The sequence below is a fragment of the Grampus griseus genome (genome assembly GCF_964374135.1).
Source record: "Grampus griseus genome assembly, chromosome: 12".
NCBI classification, from domain to species: domain Eukaryota; kingdom Metazoa; phylum Chordata; class Mammalia; order Artiodactyla; family Delphinidae; genus Grampus; species Grampus griseus.
Genome location: NC_139006.1, coordinates 41,859,532 through 41,885,416, shown reverse-complemented (window position 1 = coordinate 41,885,416; position 25,885 = coordinate 41,859,532). Strand labels below are relative to the sequence as shown.

The 25,885-nt window shown below is 38.0% G+C and overlaps 1 protein-coding gene across 2 annotated transcripts in view; it reads left to right on the top strand.

Annotated features, from left to right (window-relative positions):
* ZNF521 (zinc finger protein 521) overlaps positions 1-25,885 on the top strand; it is a 283,784-nt gene that overhangs the window by 141,890 nt on the left and 116,009 nt on the right. Inside the window, exon 5 of one of the 2 annotated variants that reach the window (XM_082667726.1) lies at positions 8,668-8,749. In XM_082667726.1, coding sequence (XP_082523852.1) covers positions 8,668-8,749 — 82 coding nt within the window. Of the gene's footprint in view, positions 1-8,664; positions 8,750-25,885 lie in introns of both variants that reach the window. The other variant, XM_082667725.1, reaches the window with a different exon arrangement.

Genomic DNA, 25,885 nt, shown 5'->3' with positions numbered 1-25,885 from the left:
ACCAGGGAAGCCCTGAAAATAAAATATTTTAATGCTGTTTTATCTAATATTCAAAGAGAACTCAAGCTGAAAAATGGTTCAACTTTTTTTACCCCTTGATTTCAAAGTTACTAGTAGCTTAAATTTATATCTTCATAGAGTTTTGGATTTTATTTGTAAAGATAAATATTTTTTCCTTTCTTATACTACATGCACCTGGCAAAATTTGTCTATAATTAAAAGAAAAAAAATGCATTTTTATGAATCATTTAAAGCAAAAATCTTTTTCCAGATTTTTTCTGACTAGATTGTTGTCTCTCTTTTTCCTGTCCAGAGCAATCTTCTTTAGCCCTTCTTCTGTTCTGAATTACCTTCCTCATTCCACCACATACCCCCACCAGACTGTGAGCAACTTGCCTGGCATGTACTAGACATTTTGTATCTGGGTTTTGAACTCAAGGAAATTATTTCCATTTTAGACCTCAGATCAAGTCTTTACTCTCCCAGGGAGCTTTTCCTGATTCTTGTAGACCATATTAACCCATGCCTATCTGGTATGTTTTCACTGTCTTCTCCTTGCCAACATTGACTGGTACTTGGTTTGCCATTTAGTGCTTTGCCATGTCAGGTGGGCAAAATATTGAATACTTATAACAGTTTAATCTTCGTGTGTGTTCTCTCCTCCTTGTAATACCTCTTGGTTATTGAGCTTTTAGTACATGCCAGGCATTGTGTAAAGTGTTATATAGTGCTTAATGTCTAGACATTAACTACATCTGTAAGACAATAATGTCTTCCTTTTAACCACCATGAAAACACACAATATAAAGTTGATACTGGTGTTTTTTTAATGAATTATTTGGGTGAGCTTTTCATCATTAGTAGCTTTCATTTAATTTCACCCATTTTTTTTCCCTCTCTGTTCAGTGACTTATTTTCACAGAAATTCAGAATTGGAAAATGACCAAACCAAATTACTAAAATGTTTGAAGTATTGAGTATTTGTGGAAAGCTGCAGGTTCATTATTTTCATTCACATATAATATCCATTTGCTTGCCAACAAAATACTGCCAAGTAAAGGTGCCACTGATCTTAAATATATGTCTCATCTGTAATTAATATATTTGTTCTTGAAATGGTAATGGATGTTGCTATAGACCTTGAAAACAGCTTTTTTTCCAAGCGAGGTTGCACCTTTTTTCTCATGTTCTACCCTCCTCTTCCTTCCCACCCCACAACCCTGTCACCAACTTGTGACATTCTTTATGCAATTAATTTTTTTTTTTTTTTTTTTTTTTTGGTGGTACACGGGCCTCTCACTATTGTGGCCTCTCCCGTTGCGGAGCACAGGCTCCGGATGCACAGGCTCAGCGGCCATGGCTCACAGGCCCAGCCGCTCTGCGGCCTGTGGGATCCTCTTGGACCGAGGCACGAACCCATGTCCCCTGCATCGGCAGGCGGCCTCTCAACCACTGCGCCACCAGGGAAGCCCTATGCAATTAATTTTTAAAGCTTTATTTAATAAACATTTGTTTGGCCCTTGCTAATTTCCATACAATCTAAATTACTGGATTCTAGTTTAGGGAAATTTTAATATGGTTTTAAAGTCCACATAAAAGAGTGAGAAATAATCTTTGACAGGCAACTTTATTGTGCCATACAGCTCATCGGGTATTCCATTCCATCCCCTTAATAACCTGTCAAGTAAATAATAAAGGGGGCTTCCCTGGTGGCGCAGTGGTTGAGAATCTGCCTGCTAATGCAGGGGACACGGGTTCGAGCCCTGGTCTGGGAAGATCCCACACACCGTGGAGCATCTAGGCCTGTGAGCCACAACTACTGAGCCTGAGCGTCTGGAGCCTGTGCTCCGCAACAAGAGAGGCCGCGATAGTGAGAGGCCCGCGCACCGCGATGAAGAGTGGCCCCCGCTTGCCACAACTAGAGAAAGCCCTCGCACAGAAGCGAAGACCCAACACAGCCAAAAATAAATAAATAAATAAATTTAAAAAAAAGTAATAAAGGTAGTTACTATTTAATGCAGACATGCTACATGGTGGGCATGGTACTAAGCTAAGCACTTTTATATAGTTCTTACTTGCTTCTCACATCAACTATAAATGTAAGTTTTACTATTTTTAATTTATAGGGAGGGAAACTAAGACTCAGGGTCATTAAGGGATTTGTCACACAGCTATATGATGAAGCCACTGCATAGTAACTAATTGCAGAAGGAGAATCCTAACGTTGCTTTCCTACTAAGACTGGTGGTTGTATTTGGAATGGGTATTTTATAGCGTCATTGTGCACATCTTAATTTCAGGAGGTCCCGATTGAGTCTGAGACTAATTCTTCCTTGATAGCCACTGCCAAACTTTGGGATTGGTGACATAGGCCTGAGGGCTGTGGGATGTCCTTGAAAAATGACTCTGTAACTTCATGCTTTGATGCTCCAAACATATACCAATGATAGACAAAATAGAAAGTTAGAAAACCAAATGGATTTAGTCAGCCTCAAAACAGTTGTCCATCTTTGGGATCTGAGAACCAAAGTTAAAAACCAAGTGGTTATCAGGGTTGAAGCCAGGGGTCTCCTGGACTCTATTCCAGAAATAAGAAGTGGTATCTAGAGTTCTCATTACCTATGGGACAAAGCCAGACCTGCTGCTTAAAGCGGGACCTGGGGAGAAACTTCATTGCTCATGACAGGAAACTAGAATAAAGGTTCTGTTGCTGAGCAATACATGGATCTAGGGCCTGTGAGCTGTACAGTTAAAGGGGCAGGAAGAGAGACACAGTTTGTGACTTAAAACTGAATTAGCCATATGCTAGCCCTGTGATTCAGCTCACAGTGTCTCTGACATCCCTGTAGCACAGCAAATACACAGGAAGTGCCCCTGTGTGACCTAGCCTGGTCTGGTAGCCTGGATGGCCTAGTAGAAGCAATGGCAAAAGTATTGGAAAGGGAGGAATGAGCACACAGAATAAAAACCTTTCATTAAAAATGGGCTTCAAACCAAGCTTCCAAAATATGTGAGTGATTCATTAGATTCATGGAGTAAAGCAGACGAGCAGTCTGACAAAGACTTTGAAAAAGACAAATGAAAGTATGATTTTCCCTAAAAGGAGTGACAAATTTTGGAGCAAATCCAAGTAGAATTTTTTTTTTAAAAGAGCACTTGTATTTAAAATTAGAAACGTTAGAAATGACAAATAGTCATTGAAATAAAAGCTTTAGCAGTTAGGATAAACTCTAGACTGAACATCAGTGAAGAGAGAACCAATGGTTTGTAAAAGTACAGAGAAAATCACCTAGACCAGAACATAGAGGACAAGCCGATTTTTAAAACATGAATGAAAAAATGGTTAAGATACATGGAGGATAGATTGGGAGGCTCCAGTCTGTGTCTAACAGGAGTTCCAGTGGCAGTGAATGGAAAGTGTGTGAGAGATACATAAAAACTGAAGAAAAGGTCACTGAAAGATTTCAGGATTGGAGACATACCTGAACCCTCAGATTGAAATTGTTCTTTAAGTATTGAGCAGGACAAATAAACATAAATATACAGTTGAAAATATGACAATAAAACTTCAAGACACTGAGAGCAAAAGAAAATCTTGAAGCAGACTGGGGGACTTTGGGGAGCCAGTTCTGCCCGGTGGTTCTTGGTCAAGGGTCTGGGACTGGGAGCCTACGGTGGAAGTGGCTAGAAACAGTTCCTTCAGTGTCATCAGCTAGTCTCATACCATCCCTGGCATTGTCAAGGACCAAAGCACTAAACAATTCTAAGGAGAGCGTTCTTCCAAAATGCACCTAAAATGTAATTGTAAATTTGCCTGCAAACGATCATAGTTTAAACTGTGTTAAAACCCAGTGGGTGGGAGACAGGGTAGAATATTGGCCTTACTTATGGTATTCACAACCTTCATGACTTGGGACAAATCATTTAATTAATCTGTAAATGAGGATAATAATCCCTCTTTTATCTATTCTCACAGTTTTGTTGCAAGTGAGTTTCACCCATATGAGTTTTTATAGACTGTAAAGCATGATGCAATTGTAAGGAATTGTTATTACTTTACTACAGAAATGGATGTCAGCAATGATTCCTGCCCTCTTAGGGTTTATACATTAGATTCATGAAAAACAAACATCTGAAGAATCCCTCCAAACAATACAAAAATGTTTGCAAAGGTATTTATAACAACTAAGCACAAATTATTTTTGGTGTACACCAAGTGTGGGAATGTAAAATGAACAGAGGGGATGGGGTTTAATGTTGACAAAACTACATATTATGAACTACCCTATTCATTTATTCCCACTTGTTTATTACTATGAAAATGTTCAAGCGTGCACCTAGATTTAATCATTGTTAACATTTAGCCGTATTTGCTTTATCTATGTATGACTATATATGTTCTTTTTTTCTGGATCTTTTGAAAGTAAATTGCAAACATCATGCCATTTCACATCTAAATATTCGGTATGCATCTCCTAACAGAAAGGACATTTACTCACGTGATCATAATACCATTATCACATCTGAGAAAGTTAACAGTAGTAATCCCTCAATATTGTCTAATAATCAGCTGATATTCAGATTTCCCCAGTTTCCTCAAAAACCTTTTTATAGCTGTTTTCTCCCCAGTTAAGAAACCATACATTATATTTACCTCACACTACGTTAAATAGTTGTCTTTTTTCTCTCTTTCATTTGAGAACAATCTCTCCAGTTATTTTCCCCCTTAAACGTTAACTTTTTGAAGATAACAGGCCAAGAATATTCTTGATTTGTTTTGAAGATTATTCTGGATTTGTGTAATGTTTTTTCCTCAAAGAAACACTTGTTCCTCTATCCCTGCATTTCCCTAAAATTAGAATGCTTCATCTAAAGGCCTAATTAGACTCAGGTATACATTTTAGATAAGAATACTTTATTATGGTGTATTATACTTCATACTGCATCACACTGAGAGACACATAATGTCCGTCATTAGTAATAGTAAACGAAATAGTTTGGTTACAGTGATTGCTACCAGATAAGTCTCTGTAAAGGTACATCTTTCTCTTTGCTGTTATCAAAGGATGAAAATTGTGTCTCTGAGACTAACCTTTCTCTTAATAGTTTTAGCATCCATTAATGATTATCCTGGACCATTTTATTGGCATTGAAGAATGGTGAATTTCTAATTTTGTCATCCCTTACTGTCAGCCTTCGGTAAAAAAGAGCTTCCCCTCATCAAAAAGGCATGAACTACACTACCTCCTGAAAAATCATGATGCTCTGTGCCTTTAATTACCAATTTGCAGGACAAGAGGTTCATGTAATAGTCACTTCGATGGTGGCAACTGAAATTTTTTTCCTTTTCTGTTTTTGAGGATTGCTATGGACTCATTGATTTTTTTTTTTATACTCAGTGTTTTGTTTTTTAAAAAAATCAAAGTAATTACAACTACAAAGTATATATATTTTTTAATTCGATGAGGCTAAGTGTGAAGCCTAAGTCCTAATGGAATATAGATTGAATGGGGAGGGAGGTTCATCAGAATAATGTGGTTTTTTAAAGTATACATTATTAGAGATCCTAATCATTTTTTTTTAACTTATGAGATGATCTTTTCTGAAAGTCTCTGAGTACCTTAACCAGAGTATCACTGAAAACAAGAGTGTCAAAAAGGCACATTTAAATTGTTCTCAAAATCAATCAAAAATAATGAGGTGCTGGGAAAAAGTTGTATCCTTGATAATTACATCTATCAGTATCAGAAAACAAAAGAGAACAATCAGGAAATGACAACCCCACTCCCAAGTAGCACATTAAAAAAGGCTAATGAAAAAAAGTCTCTTTTAAAAATTGTACTAAATTAGCATTTCAAGTAAATTGACAACTTAAGCGTTGATAAAGGCCAATCTGGGACCCAAACAATGGAAGTTCTGTTTCTACTTTTATCTGCTTTTAAAAGAAATGATCTCAGTTGACTTTTTTTTTTGTTGTTGTCTTCTATGTAGATGGAAGCAGCTGTTCTAAGGGAGGTGACAGTCCTGTACTCTGCACAGGTCAGGGCACCCCTGGAGTATTATGCTTAATTTGGGGTTCTGTTGGTTAAAAGATTGACTTGGAAGAAAGTAACGGGGATAGTGAAAGTTGCTCAAAGCATTTCTTACACCATAACTCTATTTTCAGTCTGAAAAAGGGTTCATCATGTCACTGTCATTTTAGACAAGAAGTTCAGCCTGTTCTTTATAGCTACAGAGCCTAGCATTAGGACCAACGGGTGAAAAGTCGATTTGGGCCTAGAATGAGGAAGAATTCCTTCATAACCTCAGCTGTACAGAGCTGGAATGGCCTTACCTCCAAGGGAATGAGCGCCGCAAGGCCAACACTTTCAGAGGTTATAACCACGTTACTTAAAGATGGTGTATGGGGGAGAAGCGTGCAGGCAGGGGTCTTTCAGATATTTTGCAAAGAGCCTATAATTACAATAAGGAATGTTTTAAAGGTCATTAATTTTTTTTTTTTTTAATTTGAGGGTAAAAATGAATTTTATACCATGGCTTTAAAAAGAAAACTACAGCACATCCCAATTGGTGTATCACTGCTTTGTATTTGGGAAATGGGAGATGTACAGTGAGATGAAGTTTAAGCTGCAGCATTTTAAGACCGTGGTATATTGTTTTTGATCACATTAAATTCTTACTCCATCTAGCCCCAAATTTAGGAACTTGTAGATCAGAATATGACTTTGTTAATAAGAATAGAAAGTAACATTTTGGACGTTGTCTTAAGAGTAGCGTTAGTATTTGAATTATCAGTAGTGACAAAAGCATTTTCTTTCAATGATAAAAGAAAACTTATAAACATAGATCTTCAAACGTGTCAGTTCATTTTGAAGGCAATAGTAAGTGCTGGTATTTTATTATTTTGGCTTGTCAAGTCATTTTATTCTTTATTATTAGACCAGGAAAAAAAAAAAAAGCCCTAGTATATTCTGCCAACATATTCATCAGTCATCGTTTTTGGAGACAGTTTTCGACATATTGTATGTTTTACTCTGCTAACAAGAGAAAAGACTAGCCATTAAGTGTGTGTTTCTTTGTTGTTCAGCAAGGTCACATATCAGGAATAATGCTGGAAGTATGCTAATAAACAATATATAATGTAGGTCATCTGGGAGTAAGAAATATTTTCTAACTAGTTCTAAAGGGAAATATTGTTAAAAAAGGGATAGATGTTATTTATGCAACACATGTTGCTCTATATGTTACCATCAAAAGCATCTTGTAAACAGCTCAGCGCAGTAAATCTTCCTTGGTGATTGTCAGGGTTTTTCAAATCCGTGTTAGATTTAGACCTAGCACACTCAATTCACAGCATGCCTAATGTACAAAGCCTGTTAGATTATATAGAAAACTTCCACTGGAAATATGCCTGCACCGCTGTGTTTTTCAAGGCATTCCATCCTCTGTTTCGGAAGCAAATACTACGTTAAGTGACAATAATTAAGAAAACTTTACGTTAACAGCATTTACACTTTTGTGCTTAACTTTGATTTTGTTGAGTTCTTTAAAATTAATTGCAATCGACAGACTGATATTTTCTGTTGCTACTGTTTGTAAAACAATTTTATATGACTGCTGATGAAGTGATAATTCTATAAGAATGCCTTAACAAACTGTCATTGATGTGATTTTACAAATGTCATTTTCTCACTTTTGGGAGCGTTTCAAATGGATTATTTCATAAGGCTTTATTTTGTTTTCCAAGGTGGTTTTTAATTATAAATATCAAGTTTCATCATAAAGGCATTTATGTAACTGTGTTCTGGAAAACTTAAGCAGTACTTTACTTATTGAGTTCATCTAATATGTACGGAGCTGTATAGGGGACACAATAATAAAGATGTGAAATCTTAAAAGCTGCCTTTATCAGAGAGCCTTGCATTTAGAATCAAGAGAGCTTATTTCTCTTCCCAGCTGTGTGGCACTGTGATATCAGGCACATTTTTCTACTTCTCTGGACCTCAGTTTCTTTATTTATGATACAAGAATTATAATAAATCCTGTTCTATCCAAAAGACTTTTGTGTAAAATGATAAAATGGTATTAGAATGTTCAATATGACATGATTTCTTTATAGAAGATATGTATTTAAATGCTAGTACTTAGCAATTTCTGAAACATCATCTAAATTTCATACTTCACCTAAAAATTATCATCTCTAAATCTCTTAGCTACATTTTGTGAATCTTAACTTATTGGCTATTTTACTTTAAAATATCTAGAAACAACACTACAGTTATGTTGGTCAGAATGAAAGTGTGCCTGATCTTCAAAGACATCGGTTTCTGAAACTCAGCCATGTGTTACAGATTTTTTTTTAATACCAACTTCTGTTTTTTGAGTTTAGGTATCTTTAAACATATATTATGCCATAATTATGTGCCCTCATTTCTTCCAACTGTTTGCAACTAAAAGCATAGTGTTAGGATCAAGCCATAAGGTCATAGTAAGGACATAGAATTTTGCCCAAGTGGCCTCACAGAAGCTTGGTTAACAACATATATAAGACCAAGGTCTCAAGAAAATGCTGTGAGTAGGTAGGGTTGGGTTTTTTAAAAATTTAAATTAAAATTTTAAAAAATGCTTGTGTCTAAGTAACTCTGTTTATGCTTGTTTTCTCAGAAGAAGACCTATCAGTGCATCAAGTGTCAGATGGTTTTCTACAATGAATGGGATATTCAGGTGCATGTTGCAAATCACATGATTGGTGAGTGACACTCTAAACATTATTACCCATAGATTTTTCTCCTCCTTGTGTACGTCAGTGCCTATATAATTAAGCAGAGTTAAAGATGAATTAATTGTTCAACCATCAATGGTTTACCTAAGCATGATTGATTTTTTATTACTATTATTAGGCCTGATAAGACATTAGCACATTTTATTTTCTGCAAGGGCTAGTTTAGACTTCTGGAGAGGATTGTGTATCTACTGCCAGTCAAAACACAGGTGATTAACAAATTAAACTTCTAATCATTTTTGCATTATTGAAGACTAACAGGAATGGTTAATGAACTGGATGTTAGCTTTCCATAGAGTTTTAGACAGGTTTTAATTTCAAAAGTTATTATGGTAATGGCAGTGCTGTGTGTTGCTTAAGCATCTGTATCAAAATGTAGAGTGGTGAGTTTTTGTGATAGGGAAACATAAATAATTGAAATTGCCGTAAAATAATTTTATATGTATGGTTTCAACAGCCTGGAAATAATCATTATCATAACGACCACATAAAGAATTCAGTCATCATTTTTTATTCCTCACCAAATTTTACACAGATCTTTGTAAAAGCAGTTTGGGTAAAGATCTCTGAAGTCGCTCTAAGCCACTGTTTTCAGGGATTTTGCATTTATCACATGGGCTAGAACTAAAAGGATCATTTTTTCACTTACTCATATTGTCCCATTATCCCTTAATTCCTCTGGGGTTACCTCCTATGTTTTTAATTTGATAAGCACTTAGTAATAACACTAAGAATTTTACCAGCCAATTAAACTTTATCAAGCATATCTTTTTCTACTAGTAAAATGGTAATTGCTATTACTTTATACTATTTTTGTCATTCATTTGTGTTTTTACACTATGAGAGTTTTTTCTTTCCTACTCCTTTCATGGTGTTTTATAATACTGTAAATAATTGTGATATAGTATTTTAAAAGTCTGATCAACCTTATGGTCTCCTACTATCAAACTCTAAGAAAGGAAAGAAAATTCAACATTTTAGACTCTGAACTCATTTTCAGGGGTAAACAAGTTTTATCATACACTAATCAGCTGCATTCTGAGAACGTACAGTGGAAGGGTTGCTCCAACTATAGTTACCGATCCTTAAAACCAGCTATAACAAAACTTCTAATGCTCTTGTAGATATTAATGAAAATGAAGTCAAAAGTATGTTGGAAACTTTATTAATAGGTTTTCAGTAGGATTTGCTGTATAGTTTTCAAATGATGGTCTTTAGGAGGATTATGGTTTATAAAAGACTAACTGCTTAATTATGCAAAATGCAACATATCCCTAAGAGCTAAAATATTGGTCTAAAATATTGGTCACTTTATCTCTGTATTTTCCAGATTTAAGTACTAATATTATTAGTGATTTTCTTATACATTAAATGGCCTATTCTTATACATTAAATGTGCCAGAATAACACTGACAGTTTTACTGAGTGTTTAGAAGATAATGACAATGTGTAAGAGAGATTGAAATGTTTCTTCTATTTTCCTTTCTATTTTGGATTCCAAAAAAATATTCTTTATAAACTTTCAAAATGGACTTGGTGTGGGGGGTGGCATGGGTTAGAAAAGATGAATTCTTCTTTCCAGATAACGAGTGTTAATATTTTCCATCTCTTTATTTCTTGAGTAGAGTTTACTGGTGAGAGTCGTTAATGGTTCTGCTTTATGCTACAGTTTTACACGGGCTTTAGTGAGAATATTTCTTGGAAGTTTGCAGCCTGTGGAAAAGTTAGTGAATGGTTGTGCTTCCGATTAGTTTTATTCTGTGTAAACATGTTTCTGGTTCTGGATTTATTATTTATCCCAGGGCCCAGATGAACAAATGGAATATATTTTCAACACAGTATTAATGTTCTCTTGCACACGTAGAATCTGAATGGAATGTTGAGCGTGAGAGGAATTTTTGATTTGAGTATCATTTGTCCAAAACGTTCATTGGTGTGTCCTGGTCCTTTTACTAAATTGCTTTATACCTTTCCCTTAGTATTTCTCTTAATATTCCTTGCATCATTAGTGCTTTCCCAAAGCTTTCCCCCCTCTACCTTATGGTGGATTAATATGACACTCATCTCCTCTTGGGATCTGAGCGTTTAACAATTCACCTTCCATCAGAGAAGCAAATTCTATTCCTTTTCACAGAGGGCCTACTTAGTTAATATTCATGCTTTTTTTAATAATAAAATATGTAATTCTCTTGCACTTGAGGCCCAAACAAATGAATAGTATCCATTTAATTGTTACATCTGTTGACCATGCATCCAAGTCCCTACACTTCCTCCACATTGTTAATATCTAGAGAGAGAGAATGTGTAAGGGGAGGATGTCACAAAGGCTAAGATATCCCTTTTTAAAATCCCAGTGTGATGCTTAGTTTTTCAGATGAGGCCGGCAGCATGATTTTGTTGGCTAAAATACCTCCGTTGAGGGTAGGTATTTTTAGGTTGTGTATCTTTGTATGTTTTTTGTCTAATCAAAAAATAATCTCAACCAGACATTTAACAGGGAAGAGAGATTAGAGGCTATCTGAAAAGCCTCTTACTCTTTTTGTTAAGAGGGTCTATAGTGTTTTTACAGATTTTGTTTTCCATTTCAGTCAGTCTGCGGAAAGATTATGTCACCTGATGGAAAACAAGGTCTGCAGATGACTCAGTGAGGTGTAACTTTAAATCCCTTCTTTGACCAAGTCATTTGCATTTGCTTCTACGTAGCCCACGTATTTTAATGCAATTTCAATGTCAGGGAACCTCCACGCTTCTTTCTGGATATGCTAGTCTCAGGCTTTTGGCCAGGGACATTTGTGAAAGGAAAACCATCAGTGTTTCTACCAGGTATACACTGGAGATGCTCTGCATAAGTGCCATTTTGCAGCTAGGTGTGAACACATGGTTTGAGTTGCAGGAATAATTACTCAATAAAAATGCATTCGGGATTTGACTTATGTCTATTAAGGAAAAAAAGAAAACCTCAGTCTGGATTGCATTTTGACACAGTTTCAGTAAGAAATCAGACCAGTGGCTATTTAGAGGTTTCTCTTCTCTTCTTCTTTACACACACACACACACACACACACACACACACACACACACACACACACACAGCTACGAAACATTTTAACAGCTTTCCTGGGGAAAAGATTTCCCTCTTTTAAAGTCTGCACAGATGAGAAATTTTTTCTTGTCTTCCTTTGTTCCTTTCACATAGTTTACATTGGCTTTTGACCTGAAGATACAGAAAGGAGCCATTGTGCACTGTGTCCTTTAACTCATTATTCACTTGTCTCTTCTTATCAGCACAGTAAATATTTATTGTTTTTTTTCCTCTTTGAGATTTCTGTTATTATTATTATCATTGTTGTTATTATTATTTGGTATGGATTAGCACAGATCGTGATGGGACCAGAGACTATAAATGTGTTTAACCCAGGAAAGGGATTGCCTCATATAAAATTAGGAGGCTCAACAGCAGTAGAGCAAATTTGTAAGTGCTCTGATGAATAAAGGGTTGTTAAGCATGCGACGATACAAAGAGATGACATTGCCAAGAACTATTTATGAGAAGCTTAATTTTTTCACTCTGATAATTCTTGACCAATAGTTACCAGCCTCTAATTATCTATTTTAGTTAGAAAGAAATTTCGATCACTACGGAGGTTGGCATTGCAACTAGCGCATAAATCCCCAAAGAGACCAATGTGTTCCAAACAGCCACAGACAACTGTCTCGTGAAACAGAGGGAGCAAATTGCGAGCGGCTGGTGGTAGACAACCGGCAGTAAGCTCACCATCGAAGGCCAGTTAGCTTGACAAAGAAATGATCAAAGGGGAGAAATACCATTATCCTTGGAATTGATGGCTACCGTCATGGCCTTTGGAGGACAAGTGGTCATTATATAGCTATGGCTATTTCCAGCCCTTGCTTTCATAGTTCTCATATGGAGAATATGAAGGGAATGAATATAAACCATTTACCTAAGAATTGTTGTTAAAAATTGACTTAGAGATGATTACTTAATAAGTTTTTTTTCCTGTTTTTCTTCTGATCAGAAAGATGAGTGATGTAATAGCAACATTGTATCTAAGGTGGCAGAGTATACTCTTTTGCGAAAAAATAGGAAAATCCACAAATAGTCGTTAACAAACATGTCCCAGATCAAGGGCAATGCTTAGAGTATTTGGATGGAGCAAACGTATTTATCTTTTAGAAAAGCAAAGCTAGAATTTGGGGGTATGAATGACAACTAATACGAAAACACAGATGCATAGGTATTAACTATTTTTATTCAAATCTCTAATACTCAGTGCTTTATGGATAGTTACAATTTTTTTTTTTTTTTTTTTTTTTTTTTGCGGTACGCGGGCCTCTCACTGTTGTGGCCTCTCCCGTTGCGGAGCACAGGCTCCGGACGCACAGGCTCAGCGGCCATGGCTCACGGGCTCAGCCGCTCCGCAGCATGTGGGATCTTCCCGGACCGGGACACGAACTCGTGTCCCCTGCATCGGCAGGCAGACTCTCAACCACTGTGCCACCAGGGAAGCCCGATAGTTACAATTTTTAAAAGATCATGAAAAGATTCAAGCTTTCCACAGTGCATGTGGGAAGATATCTACCCATGTATTATGTTACACATGCTCTGAAGGACTGATATCAAGACAAAAGGAATGCATAGGCCAGTTTTGTACAGTGTGGTGGAATTTTAGTCTGTGCTTGTGGCAGGTGACATCCGTATGTTCTGCAATTTGTTTGGTGCCCAGGGTCACAAATGGCATTTCCATTTCTTTAGTGGATGGTGCGCTACGTACTAATCTTCATTATAGTTCTGTGACATTCAGCATCACCTCTGAAACATGTCAGCTTGAGTGCTCTTGCTTTAGAATAGACTAAAACCAATATTTTGAGGCCTATAATGGTTTGGGATTTTATGTGTCTGAAGGGGAAATATCCAAAGATATGGATCTCTGCATAGGGAGAAAAAGAGCCATGTTGCACTTTACACGCTCAGCTTTCATTGGCTGCTTTTTTAAAAAAATGAATAGAATGCATCTGCAATAGTGCATATATGTGTGGGTGTATAGATATGTGTCCACCTGCACTGTCCAAAGAAGCTCCACGTCCTTAGGTTCTCTGGAGTTTACGTGAATTCTAAATGAGAAGACTATTGAATTTTTTTTTTTTTAAGTCATCTTCAGTTGATTGCTAACAAAACTCGGGGAAGTAAGAAACAAGCATTTGGTGTTAAATATGTTGAAATACTGGCTTGTTTCATCCGGAGCTGAATTAAAAAAGATGAAATCTGGGCAGTTTAATGGTAACAGAAAGCTACCCTCATGTGGGCAATGCTGGCTTATTTGAAAAGCCCATAAAGGGTTTCTACATGGACCATACAAAAGGGATACTTTCTCTTTAATAGCCATCTGTACAGGAGAGATGAGAAGTGGGCCAGGTCATCTCTCCTCAGCTGTCATGATATTAACGTAGGTAATGGAGCAAGGTCCGCGTTCTGCTGGGTGTTGTTTTTTATAGATGTTCATCGATTTACACAGATAATTCTATTTATTTCTTAGAGTTGGTCCAAGTGAACCAGGCAGAATAACAAACACCAAAGCATTTCAAATGACTTTATCTTTGTTTGCCACGTAACTTTTGTCTGAAAAATGGTGTCACACCTACCGTGCAGATGGCTGCATGATTTGTAAGGCAGCCAGAACATTTAAACAAATGTGTGATGTGGGGATAGATTAAATAAAGGATAAAATGGAGTGTGGGCCACAAATTCTAATAATCAGATGATTTTAAGTTGTATGAAGTGTGGAGTGATGGTCACAGTGACAGCAAGGAAGCTTGCCAGTGACAGCAAGGTGCCTCACAGCTCTCAGGACGGCTCCTGTGGCCTGGTGGGCCTCAGTTTGAGAACCGCACATTTGCTGTACAGCTGACAGCTCTGTATGGGGACATCAGATAAAACGTATGTAAAATGAAGTGTTATTGCTTCGTATGAAATTGTTCAGAGAGGGAATTTGCAGACAGTAACTGAAAACAGAATTCATGGTACCAGTGAAGCAGACTGTAACTATGAAGAGGGTTTAATTATCTGCACAATTTAACAAAAATTCAAGACGTATTCAGAAAGGACATACGCAGGCGTAAATAGGAAACATAGCTACACTGTTTACCAAGTGCAAAGTGGTGGCACAGGAAATTATCAAGCTCCGCTACCGTGAGCCTTTCTAAAAACAAAGACAATTTAATATGAAAGCAAAAGGATCTTTTCAAAGAAAAAAAAATCTGTTTGGAATAAGATACAGTTTTCAAGAGCTCATCCTGATTATTTGGATTCTTATTTCGGAAGCAGCTTTTCAAGGAGATCTTTGAGCCTCTCTATTATTTCAGTGTTAAGCTTTTAAAAGACAAATCAGGATGTTTATCCTTGTTTACGTGTTTTAGCCTGCACCTAGCAGCTTTGATTTACAAGAGTAAAAATACTTGCAGTTAGTGGAGTTTCTAATTTACAAGCGCCTAAGAAAGCCTCTTAGACATTTCTCCTGATGCTAATTTTCTGTGAGCCTGGGGGTTTTCACTGAGCCCACTGACAGATGGAAGATACAGTTTCTTGTTACTTTTTAGAACACATCGTCCTAAAAGAGACCTCAGAAGAACGTTGTTCCCAAGAAGAATTACGGGATGCCAGCCTTCCTTCCTAAGCTCCATACAGAGACGCTGGGCAGAGTCTGTGGCAGATAGAAGGTTCCATGTGACTGTCAGAGAGACGTTGGTAGGGCTTCTGGCTCTGTTTTTGTCCTCTCCTTTGACTTGCAGTAGGATATGCCACGGGCATATCCGTTTCCACTCACCAGTTTGATATGTTGTTTATCAAGTGTGGGTGTCTGTTTCTGCATGAAGTTTGCAAAACATTTCTCAATGGAGGGCAGGGAAAGTCATCAGCAAAAGATAAAGAGATCCATCCCCGCCCACACACAGGCCCACATACGCATAGGCATCGTGACCTATTTCCACAGGATCGGCTCAGACACGTAAAAAGAAAAGGTCTCGGATGACCTATTTCCATAGGTTATTTCCTACCTGGGGGGGCCAATCATAGCAGTAAACAAAGGAAAGGGAGCCAATATGGAGAGTAGGCATTGAACTTCAGCTGCTCATATTGTTGCATTTGGTGAGCTGATAGGGCTTCCTAGGTCACCTTTAGAATTATGCCTATGACAGCAGTAGCTACCTGCCAAGATTGCAAGGTATCTCACGGCTCTCAGGATGGCGCCTGTGGCCCAGCAGGCCTCAGTTGGAGGGGTACACATTTGCTGTACAGCTGGCGGCTCTGTATGGGGCAGCCGTGTGGGCTGTTAGGGAGCTGGAAAGGAGACAAGCATGAAATTTCTTCTAACCCCAACTCTGTTTTTCTGTACTGTTGGCTGCTTCTCAGTTCCTTGACAAAAAAACCAATCAGGCACCCTTTAATCCGCCTGTGATTACCACTGGTATAAAAAGAGAAGCATAATGAGGAAAAATGCCTCGTTTTGTTGCCTTCAAAAGCCAACAAATTGGAGTTAACTTGACAGGAAGTGGCTTAATAATTAGATTATTTATTTATTCCTGACACATATCCCCCTGTTACTAGTCTCAGGAGACCCTGTAGATGGTACGATTTTCAAGCTGCCATTACTTCGCTGTCTTCTGTGAACAAAGAAGCTACTGTCTATCAGTCAATTAAATGCACTCTTTAAGCAGAGGCTTCGAAGTCCTCAATGGAGAGAGCCCTGGGACGCTGTGGCTGATGATTCCTTTCTCTGTACTGTACATCACACTCTCAACTACGGTCCCCACAGAGATGGAATAAAGTCAGGCATTAAAATATCACTTGTTGATTTGTTTGCTAATGAAGAGCCATTGAAATGTTTGTGTATTTCTATGGCAAAATTGTTGATAAAAGGGCTGACATGCCTGTGTATCTTAGTTCATCTGCCGTGAGTGCTTATTTAAGAATTATTAAAATTAAATTCAACAAAGAACAGAAATGTTTTAAAAACCCGGAGATAGCAGGAGTTTTCTTAACTATTTTCATCAAATTAAGTGACTAAAGGCAGGAAAAACAGAGATGGCATCATTTCAGTCCCTTGCTTCCGTTGCATCCATCCAAACGCCTTGTCTTCTCTGACTTAAAAATGTCATTAAAAAAAAAATTTATTGGAGTATAGTTGATTTACAGGGTTGTGTTAGTTTCAGGTGTACAGCAAAGTGAATTAGCTATACATATACATATATCCCCTCTTTTTTTTTAATTCTTTTCCCATATAGGCCATTACAGAGTATTGAGTAGAGTTCCCTGTGCTGTACAGTAGGTTCTTATTAGTTATCTGTTTTATATATAGTAGTGTGTATATGAAAATGTAAGTTTTTTTTCAGAGAATCTGGGGGGCACACCTTTTAAGTTGGAAAAGATATGAGAATTTCTTTGTGAGGATACTGTACTTGGAAATGTTTATAAGATGAGTAGCATTTTGGTAGCAATTTCTCTAACTCAGTGAAATAGGTGCAGAAGTTTTTCTAGGGAGCTTAGTGGGGCCTTTTACAACCAAACTAGGAGAACATCTGTGACACATCAGACACAATCTCACAGCCCCGTGGATTTTAGAGAAATATGACTTTCCTTTTCTCTATGTTCCTCTTTCTGTTTCCTTTTCCTCTTTTTCCATTTTCTTTGCTCAGCATTACTTTATTTCCATCTAAGTGGTGGTGACTTTTCAACCACCACTTAGTGAGGGTTTTTATCCCTCAATATATTCATCACCTTCTTACTACTTCCTGTTTACTATGTACAAAAGCATGCCCTTGCTGGGTCTCTCTGGCTCCCATTAATTGGTTTTTATTTTAAGAGTACATCTGTTGTTAGGTTGGAGGGCTACAGTCTGCTTAGGCTGAAAGACTCAGGTAATATTATGACAGCTCTCTGGTGAAATATTTAGCTATGGCTCTGCCATTTAAAGGAAAAAAATTTGGAATTTAAACGAAGGCCGCCGAACACTGAAAAGTATCCCCTCTTCTTTGCATCAGGCTTCGTAACTGTAATCAAGGCTTTCACTATAGTGTTCGTGATTACCTGACAACAGGCTGTAAAGAATTAATTCAGGCCCACCATCAAATGGCCATATTCTTTATTTCTATCCTGTTATTCCAAGTCATTCTGTTAGAAAAAGCTTAGATACTCGGAGGTGTTCTATAATAGAAAATGAATTTGAAACCCTTTCATTAATTGGTGATTAATATATTTCAGGATTAGTTTAAGCAGGGCCCTACCTCCTGCCCAGTCAAGTATGTTCTGGTTAATATCCAATTACCTGCACCTTCATAGTTATTATGTCTTAATATTTCGGATATGATAACCAGAAACTTGAGAGTCATGCTAATGAGGATCATAGAACAAGAATTAACCAATGACATACTCAATGATCCTTAGTGAGGAAAGAATCTCTTTTTTCGCCTTAACACATTGCTTCAGCATCTTCTGGGCACTGACTGAAAAGTAAGACTTTGAACTACAGCCAGTCCGGAATGGGAGAAGCGAATCGTGTTCTTCTTTTGCGTAATAGCAACCTGAATGTGCCATATTAAAGTTCACGTAAGAACATGGTTTAAGTTCATTTTATGAAGACTCAGAATAGGAAACAGAGTGCCAGTTTCTGTTTCCCAAACAGGAAACATCATATCCTTTATCTTTTCCTTCTAACAAAGCTAAAAGTTGTTACCTCTTCAAAGGATGTTTTAATTCAGATGAATTTGGAATACCTTTAATAGTTCACTAAGGAAACACCTTTCCCTGCTACCTTTTATCATCTTTCCACCCCCCACCCATGTATCACGATGCTGTACACGTTACATCTCTATTTATTTTTTTTACAGGTAATTTCACTTTTGTACAATCTGGCTTGGCTCCCCGAGCAGTGCCTTCTAGGGTGGTGTGCGCTGCATCAAACCACATAGTTTTCAAGAGTGCACGTTGTACGTTGCCCCTTTATATGCTGTATTGTAATGAAGCCGCATCAGTAACTTGCAGTGAAGGGTGATTGTTGCATGGGGATGACTACTACACCTCGGGGTCCATTTGCAACAGATTATTCTTTTTATTGTTGTTATTACTTCCCATCTCCTTTACTCTCTTGCCACTGAACTTGCTCTTGGCCACCGGAGCAGGTGCAACCGCAGAGGGCATCTTAAGGAACATTGCAGGCAGCATTTTTTCTCTTAGGCACATACCAATCACCATTCAGTTCCAAACCCAGATACCCTGGGTGGCTTGGTGGGCCTTTATTGATCCTCCTCTACTCTGTGGACTTCGTTTGTAATGTTTCCCATCTTCATCTCCTCAGAAGAACAAATTTACTGTGAATAAAAGTGACCCATTTCTTTTCCCACGTTTCGTCTAGATGTAATAAATTTGTCGTCAGGATGATCAACTCATTTGTCCCTTCCCCCAAAGAGATTTAATAATTTATAAAGGGGGCTTAAATAGGATCGCTGTTTAAGGAAAAGATTTGTATTTTCCATATCTTCTTGGGCTTCTTTAAAACATAGAATAGGGCTTCCCTGGTGGCGCAGTGGTTGAGAGTCCGCCTGCCGATGCAGGGGACACGGGTTCGTGCCCCGGTCCGGGAAGATCCCACGTGCCGCGGAGCGGCTGGGCCTGTGAGCCATGGCCGCTGAGCCTGCGCGTCCGGAGCCTGTGCTCCGCAACGGGAGAGGCCACAACAGTGAGAGGCCCGCGTACCGCCAAAAACAAAACAAAACAAAACAAAACATAAAGTTGTTATGAGCGTTGTACATAGTAGTAATGTCTCTACAAAATAGCCTGTTTCCTGCCCCCAACCGACTGCTGTCACTAATAAAAAAAATAGTGTGGATTTAAGTCAAGGATCCTGTGTTCTTATTAAACAGAGTTATGAACAAGGTTTTAGCCTGGGTATAATTATATGCGAATTCTAATCCCTTTGTTGTCATAATTTTAGTATCTGTGTCCATTTGTTTTTCCAAATGGTTAGGTCAACTGTTGTTCTGTTTTTCTTTTTCTAAGGCTGAGCTACTGTGCAGCATTCAAACTAAAATGTAGAATTAGAGCTGACACACCTTCAATTGAACTATCAAGTCTTTTAAAACTGCTTGGCCGGTGACGCCAGGCCCGCGCTGTTCAAGTGTACACACTTCCGATTGTGGGCCAAGGAGCATTGATTTTTAGCTGTCATTTCTAGTGCACATACTGTAGAATTGAAATTTAAACCTTAATCCACTCAGTAATGCAATTAATTTTTAATGTGCAGTAATACTAATTGAAATAGCCTGAATTTAGTAAGTCACCACAAGACATTTTCTAAAGCAAGAGTCTCCACTGAGAACAGGGGAGGACAGATAATCATTGTTACAGTGTTTACAGGATAAACGCTCACTCTGCAGGCCTCCAGTGTTAAGGGGGTGTTCTTTAAATTAGACTATAGTGTATCTCTTTGTGAATAGAAATATCTTTTCAGAGAGAATTCCTACTTTCTACCCACTGCAACAGGCTACAGAATTTATGATTAACTTTTTTTTTTTAAAAAGAGCATAGTTTTAGTTAAAAATATCTTAACAGACTAAATGCAAAATTGTATTAACCCGTTCTTCTAAAAAATGCAATTATGAATAGTTGCAAATGAAATTACCTGCCATCAATGTCATGGTCAAAAGCAACGTCACAATGGGTAATCTCATTATATGATGTGTATTTGAGATACTATTTCCAGATTCGATGAATACATGTACTTTATCAGCTGTCTGTAAATCTGTTGCCTTGTTTTGGTGTATTTATATTCCTGTGAACCAAAAACACCCCCTACTTTCTTTTATTTTAAACAGTGTTCCTTGGCATGCTCTTTCAAAATAGCCTTTTAAATGTTTTGTGAGGTTTTTTTTTTCCCTAGGCCAGAGCAAAGCAAATTTTGCACAGTAAAACCAAGTAGGTTTCCAATCATTTCTACACTAAAAAAGGTTCTCTAACCACATTTATCTGCTAGTAAATGAGGACTTTTTAAAATGCATCAGTTCTGCTGATGAATGGGCTTGCAGAGTGTTCAAAATGAGAAGAAGCATTAAGTTTTAGAAAAAAGACAAGCACTGTATATCATGTTTTCATGGCTCTCACATTATAGTATTTAATAAGCTGATGGTGCTGTTAAATATTTAGTAAAGGTTCCCTCATAACCCTGCCTTCTATTCAAATGGGATTTGAAGACATTTTTGCAGCACATAAGTAAAAATGATGTTACAGAACTTGAGGCAGTTATAGCGTGGCATATTATCTAAATGAAGTGTGGGTAACACGGTACAAATGAGTTCAGCAGATTCACACCTAAAAAGATACCTAAAGCAATTCCCATTCTTTGGATTAAGAGTTCGAACTGGCTTTCACTTTGTCACTGTTAAGTCAAAGTGCTGTTGGGATTATTTACATAGAATCTTAAAATGATATTATAGCATACTTTTTAAAAAGGAGGCTCTTATATTGTAATGATTTTGAGCCATCCTAGTATCAGTTGAGCTTTAAAATAGACATTTTTTTCTTTTTCACTAAACAGAGAGAGAGGAAGAAAAAGAGATGAGGAAAAGTCAATTTATAGTTTATTCCGAGCATATTATGAAATCCAACTGGGGTAGAGTAAGTGAAGTCTATACAGCATCCGTTCGGGGTATGCTAGACGAACACCGAATCTTAGACACATACTGCTGATATAATGCATAATGAATCACCTTTATCAATTTCTTCTTATAACATTTGATGGTTATTATCCAAATAACAATAATTGTTCTTTTAATCTGGAGTGAAAATTGGTTTCCAGGATCCTTAGCGCACTATTGCCAGTAAATAATGCTGCTGACATCATGACTGTTATCATGTTGGTGGCTTAGAATTCACATGTCAACCTTTCAGTGCTTAAGCGTATGATGAGTTTTGAAAGTATAAAGTTAAAGGCTGTATGTAGTTTGTCTTGTATGGGATGCATTTGGTTCTTCTAGGAGCCTGTTTGCTCAATTCTAATTTTCATCCTGTTTTATATGCAGCCAGTGACCACAGTATTCATTCAAACTGCAGAGAGACACATCTCATCTGCAAAGCATGGCTTCCTGATCTTATGTGCTATTTGTATACTCATAAGAAGAAACATAGGATTCACGTGATTGGGGGGAAACACATTTCTTTTTCGAATTATATATGTCACATGTGTGTTCATATCAAGAATTTCATAATGAAGAATGGATAAAGGAGATAGCTTTAGGTATACATGAAGCAGAGGGGTAGGAAAGGGATGCGGGATTCATCTAGAGGTGTGTTTAATATTCAATGCTTGATGTATGTTGACCCCAGGTTACAAGAGTAGAAAATCCCATTTTCCGGCTTGTTTCAAATGTAGTAAAAATGCTGCTTCAGTTGCTTTATGCTACTCACATTGGGAAAGGTGCTTATACTGTGATAATTATCATCAAGGAATATTAATGCGTTCAGCATTTGTAACCCAAAAACTCATTATAGCTTAAGCTGTGCATCATCTGTGAAGAGAGAACTTTGCCAGAATTCGCTCTTCACAGGGGTTGCCTCCTGCTTGCTGGAGTGGCCAGAGTACTGCAAGAGGTCACTTAGGCTATTTTTGAAAGCTGAGGTTTTGCAGTTTTTGAATCGCTACCTTCTGCCTAAAAAGCTTTATTGTTCTTGCCACAAAATGTCCTCCTTCTAAATGAATGCAGAGTGAAGTGCAAATAATAATAAAATAAGAGAACTGTGTCTTGTCATGTAGAATCCAAGAGGGTCGGCACATAGATTCCATACCAAGATAATTGAAGTATTGGTGTCTTTCCTTCTGTCATTGAGCAAAGGGATTCATTTACACCAGTTTCCTTAATGCAGGTGCCCTTGGGTTTCAGATAGAAATGCCCCCACTGGGGCTCCACTTCACAGCCCTCTGGCTGGAAATTGTGTAAATAAGACTGCAGGGTCACCCTTCCTTTTTCGGCAGCAGTGTCCTTAATTAGTCTGTGACAGTCTTGCACATGAGCCTGCCCTGTTCCTGGGATCGTTTCTCGCACATCCAAGACATCTGTGATGCGTACATAGGTGTTTTTGTATGTGTGTTTAAAATTATTCCGGGAGGTGCATATACTCACGTGATGGGAAGGAACATCTCTGGGTGTGCCCAGAATCCTATAACTTAATCTGATCACAAGATCTGGCTAGGTAGCTCCCTTGTAAATTGTAAGTGGTTAGTTTCAGAAGAACATTGTGCCCTCACCTGAGGTGGGCAGCTTGTTGAATAGGGAGCTGTGTGCCTGGGATATTTTTATGTGATTAAATCCCATTATTTTTCTCCCACTGATCCCTTGCTTGTCATTTCCCACAAGCAACATTGCTCCCTGCTGCATGTTATGGTTTGTGTTGGGCCAGGCAGAGAACACTAATACTCCGTTCTATCAGGCTGTCTGGCTTTGCAGGACTGCTGTGTTTCTGAGGTCAAGTTGTGAACCTGGCCTTGCTCCTGGGAGGACTAGAAAAATATGTTTCATAACTTCCCGTAGACCTATGCGGAGAGTAAGAAGGAAAACCGTGAAGCCCATAGGCTCAGTTTAGATGAGCTGTGAGGTTGGAATTCATCAAGCAGGAAAGCTCACTGTTGTTTAGGAAGCTTCCTTACCGTGAGGGGTCATGGCCATCGGTGCCCGGTCATTCATAGCTGAGGGCATTGAGGGACGGAGTAATCATTCAGATAGCCCAGCAGGCACAGACACACAAGTTGATAATCTGGAATCGACTTGCTGGAATAAAAACTTACTTCCCTTTTAAAGTTACTTCCATGCAGGGTTATTGGTAGAATGAGTACCTGAATTCAGTTATGATATTGTATCCTTATTCCACTGGAGGCAATTTGGTTTTTTTTGTTTCTGTTTGTTTGATTTTTGAACGGGACAGAATCTTTGTTTTATACACTGGAGCACTAATGCCGCAAAATGAATGAATGTCCTGAACTAGAGACCTATTCTCAGTAGAGTTGGGCAGGGATGCTGACAGTCTAGCTGAGAGATGCAATGGTGGCAGATCTTCTGTGAGGATGTAAACTTAATAATCTTTATGAATTTTGAGCAACTCATAACTCTACTTCCTCACCCAAAGAAGCATTATGAAAAGATTGCTTCTAAATCCTTCAGACATTCTCTGCACTTGTGATAGATGCCATCCTCCTTACCTCGAGGCGTTGGAAATGAATGTGGTGGGGTTTTTTTGTTTTTTGTTTTTTGCAAGAGTTTAAAACGTATACTTTAAAAGGAGCAAATTGCATTTTCATGTTTAAGTTCGTTATTTGCACTTGATGTGGTAAGATCCAAATGTGAAGAATTGCTTTTGACGTTATTTCTGTGTCTGCTGCATCCTAGGATCCTTGCATTATTATGCTGAAGGGCACCATCGCATGGAATAAATGTGATGTTGGAAACCTGGCAATATCATAAGATCGCATTGTATGTCCAGGCTGTTTCGGTTAGTTGTAACTTCTTCAGTTATTGAAACAGCTTAATTTAACTTAGTAATGACACAGTCAATAAAATTGTGTGCAAGTATATGTGTCTTTTATGAAAAAATTATAATCTTCCAAGTTGTATCGGTTTGTTTAGAGGCAAAAAAACTTTTCTCTCTTAATGAAAAGGTAATTTTAACTTTCTTTAAAGGCCTGTCTTACCTAATCTGTGTCTTGAACTCTCACGTGTTATGTTATGAACTAAAAGTACATTCATTTCAAAGGTCTTAAATTATATGGCTGATTTCTGAATTCCAATTCAAATTTTCTGTCAGTAACTATAGTTTTCTAATTTTTTAATGGCCTTTCTTTAAAATAAATTTTTATAGTTTGTGTATTTAAGTGTGTGTGTGTGTGTGTGTATGTACACATGCGCACATATCTGTATGTAGAACTGCTGCCAACCCTTTTCACCAAAGACCTACTGGTGCACCACTCCCTGTGTTGTGTTTAACCTGTTTCCAGCAGCTCAGAGAGATGGTATAAAAGTGAAATGAGGGCTTCCCTGGTGGCGCTGTGGTTGAGAGTCCGCCTGCCGATGCAGGGGACGCGGGTTCGTGCCCCGGTCCGGGAGGATCCCACATGCCGTGGAGCGGCTGGGCCCGTGAGCCATGGCCGCTGAGCCTGCGCGTCCAGAGCCTGTGCTCTGCAACGGGAGAGGCCACAGCAGTGAGAGGCCTGCGTACCGCAAAAAAAAAAAAAAAAGTGAAATGAAAACCATGGAGCTTATATTGGAGTCTGATGTTTGAAACAGAGATATTAGAAAAGGATGTTTTTTGGCTTGGCTCCCTTTTTAGATGTAAATGCTGCTTCATTAGGACTTGGAAGAGTTTCCTGTGGTTAAATTTAATCAAATGGCTTGGAATAACAAACTTGTATGCTCAAAATTCCAGGACAGTTCTGTACATGAAACACGATTTTCCTCAATTTAAAACACACACACACACACACATACACACGCACACACACACATACACATCACTACCAACACCAACAACTGGTTTGTGAAATGCTGTATGGTAGTATCTCAAACCAAATTCCTACTCCCTGTCAGTAGTGGGTTGATAAATGATCACACATAAAAGTGTAAATCATAAGAAAAACATTTCAAAGGGTCTGGGGCTTATTTTTGGTAAGGACCAAAGATTAAGCAAACACGTTGAGTTTTAAGTGCACTCAATATTGCCCTCAAATAGATTTCGATCATTTATTCTTCAGGCTGTGACATGAGGTTGCGTCATTCTTCCCATTATACAGATGAGGAAATCAAGGCTTAAGCATCTGACCCCAACATACAGGGCCAGCTGGTATGCATAGTATAAGAAGACAAACACACTTTCTTGATGCCTCTATATCACTTTCAAGAGACGCAATAGTAATCTCTCCCCGTATTCACAAGTTGTCCGATTTGGGAGCCTCGGTTGAGGTGTTTTTAGTGATTCCTTTGTGATCATTGCACCAAAGCCTGATGCTGATGCCATTTGCTAGGCAACAAGTTTAACTGGTTTCGACAAAATTT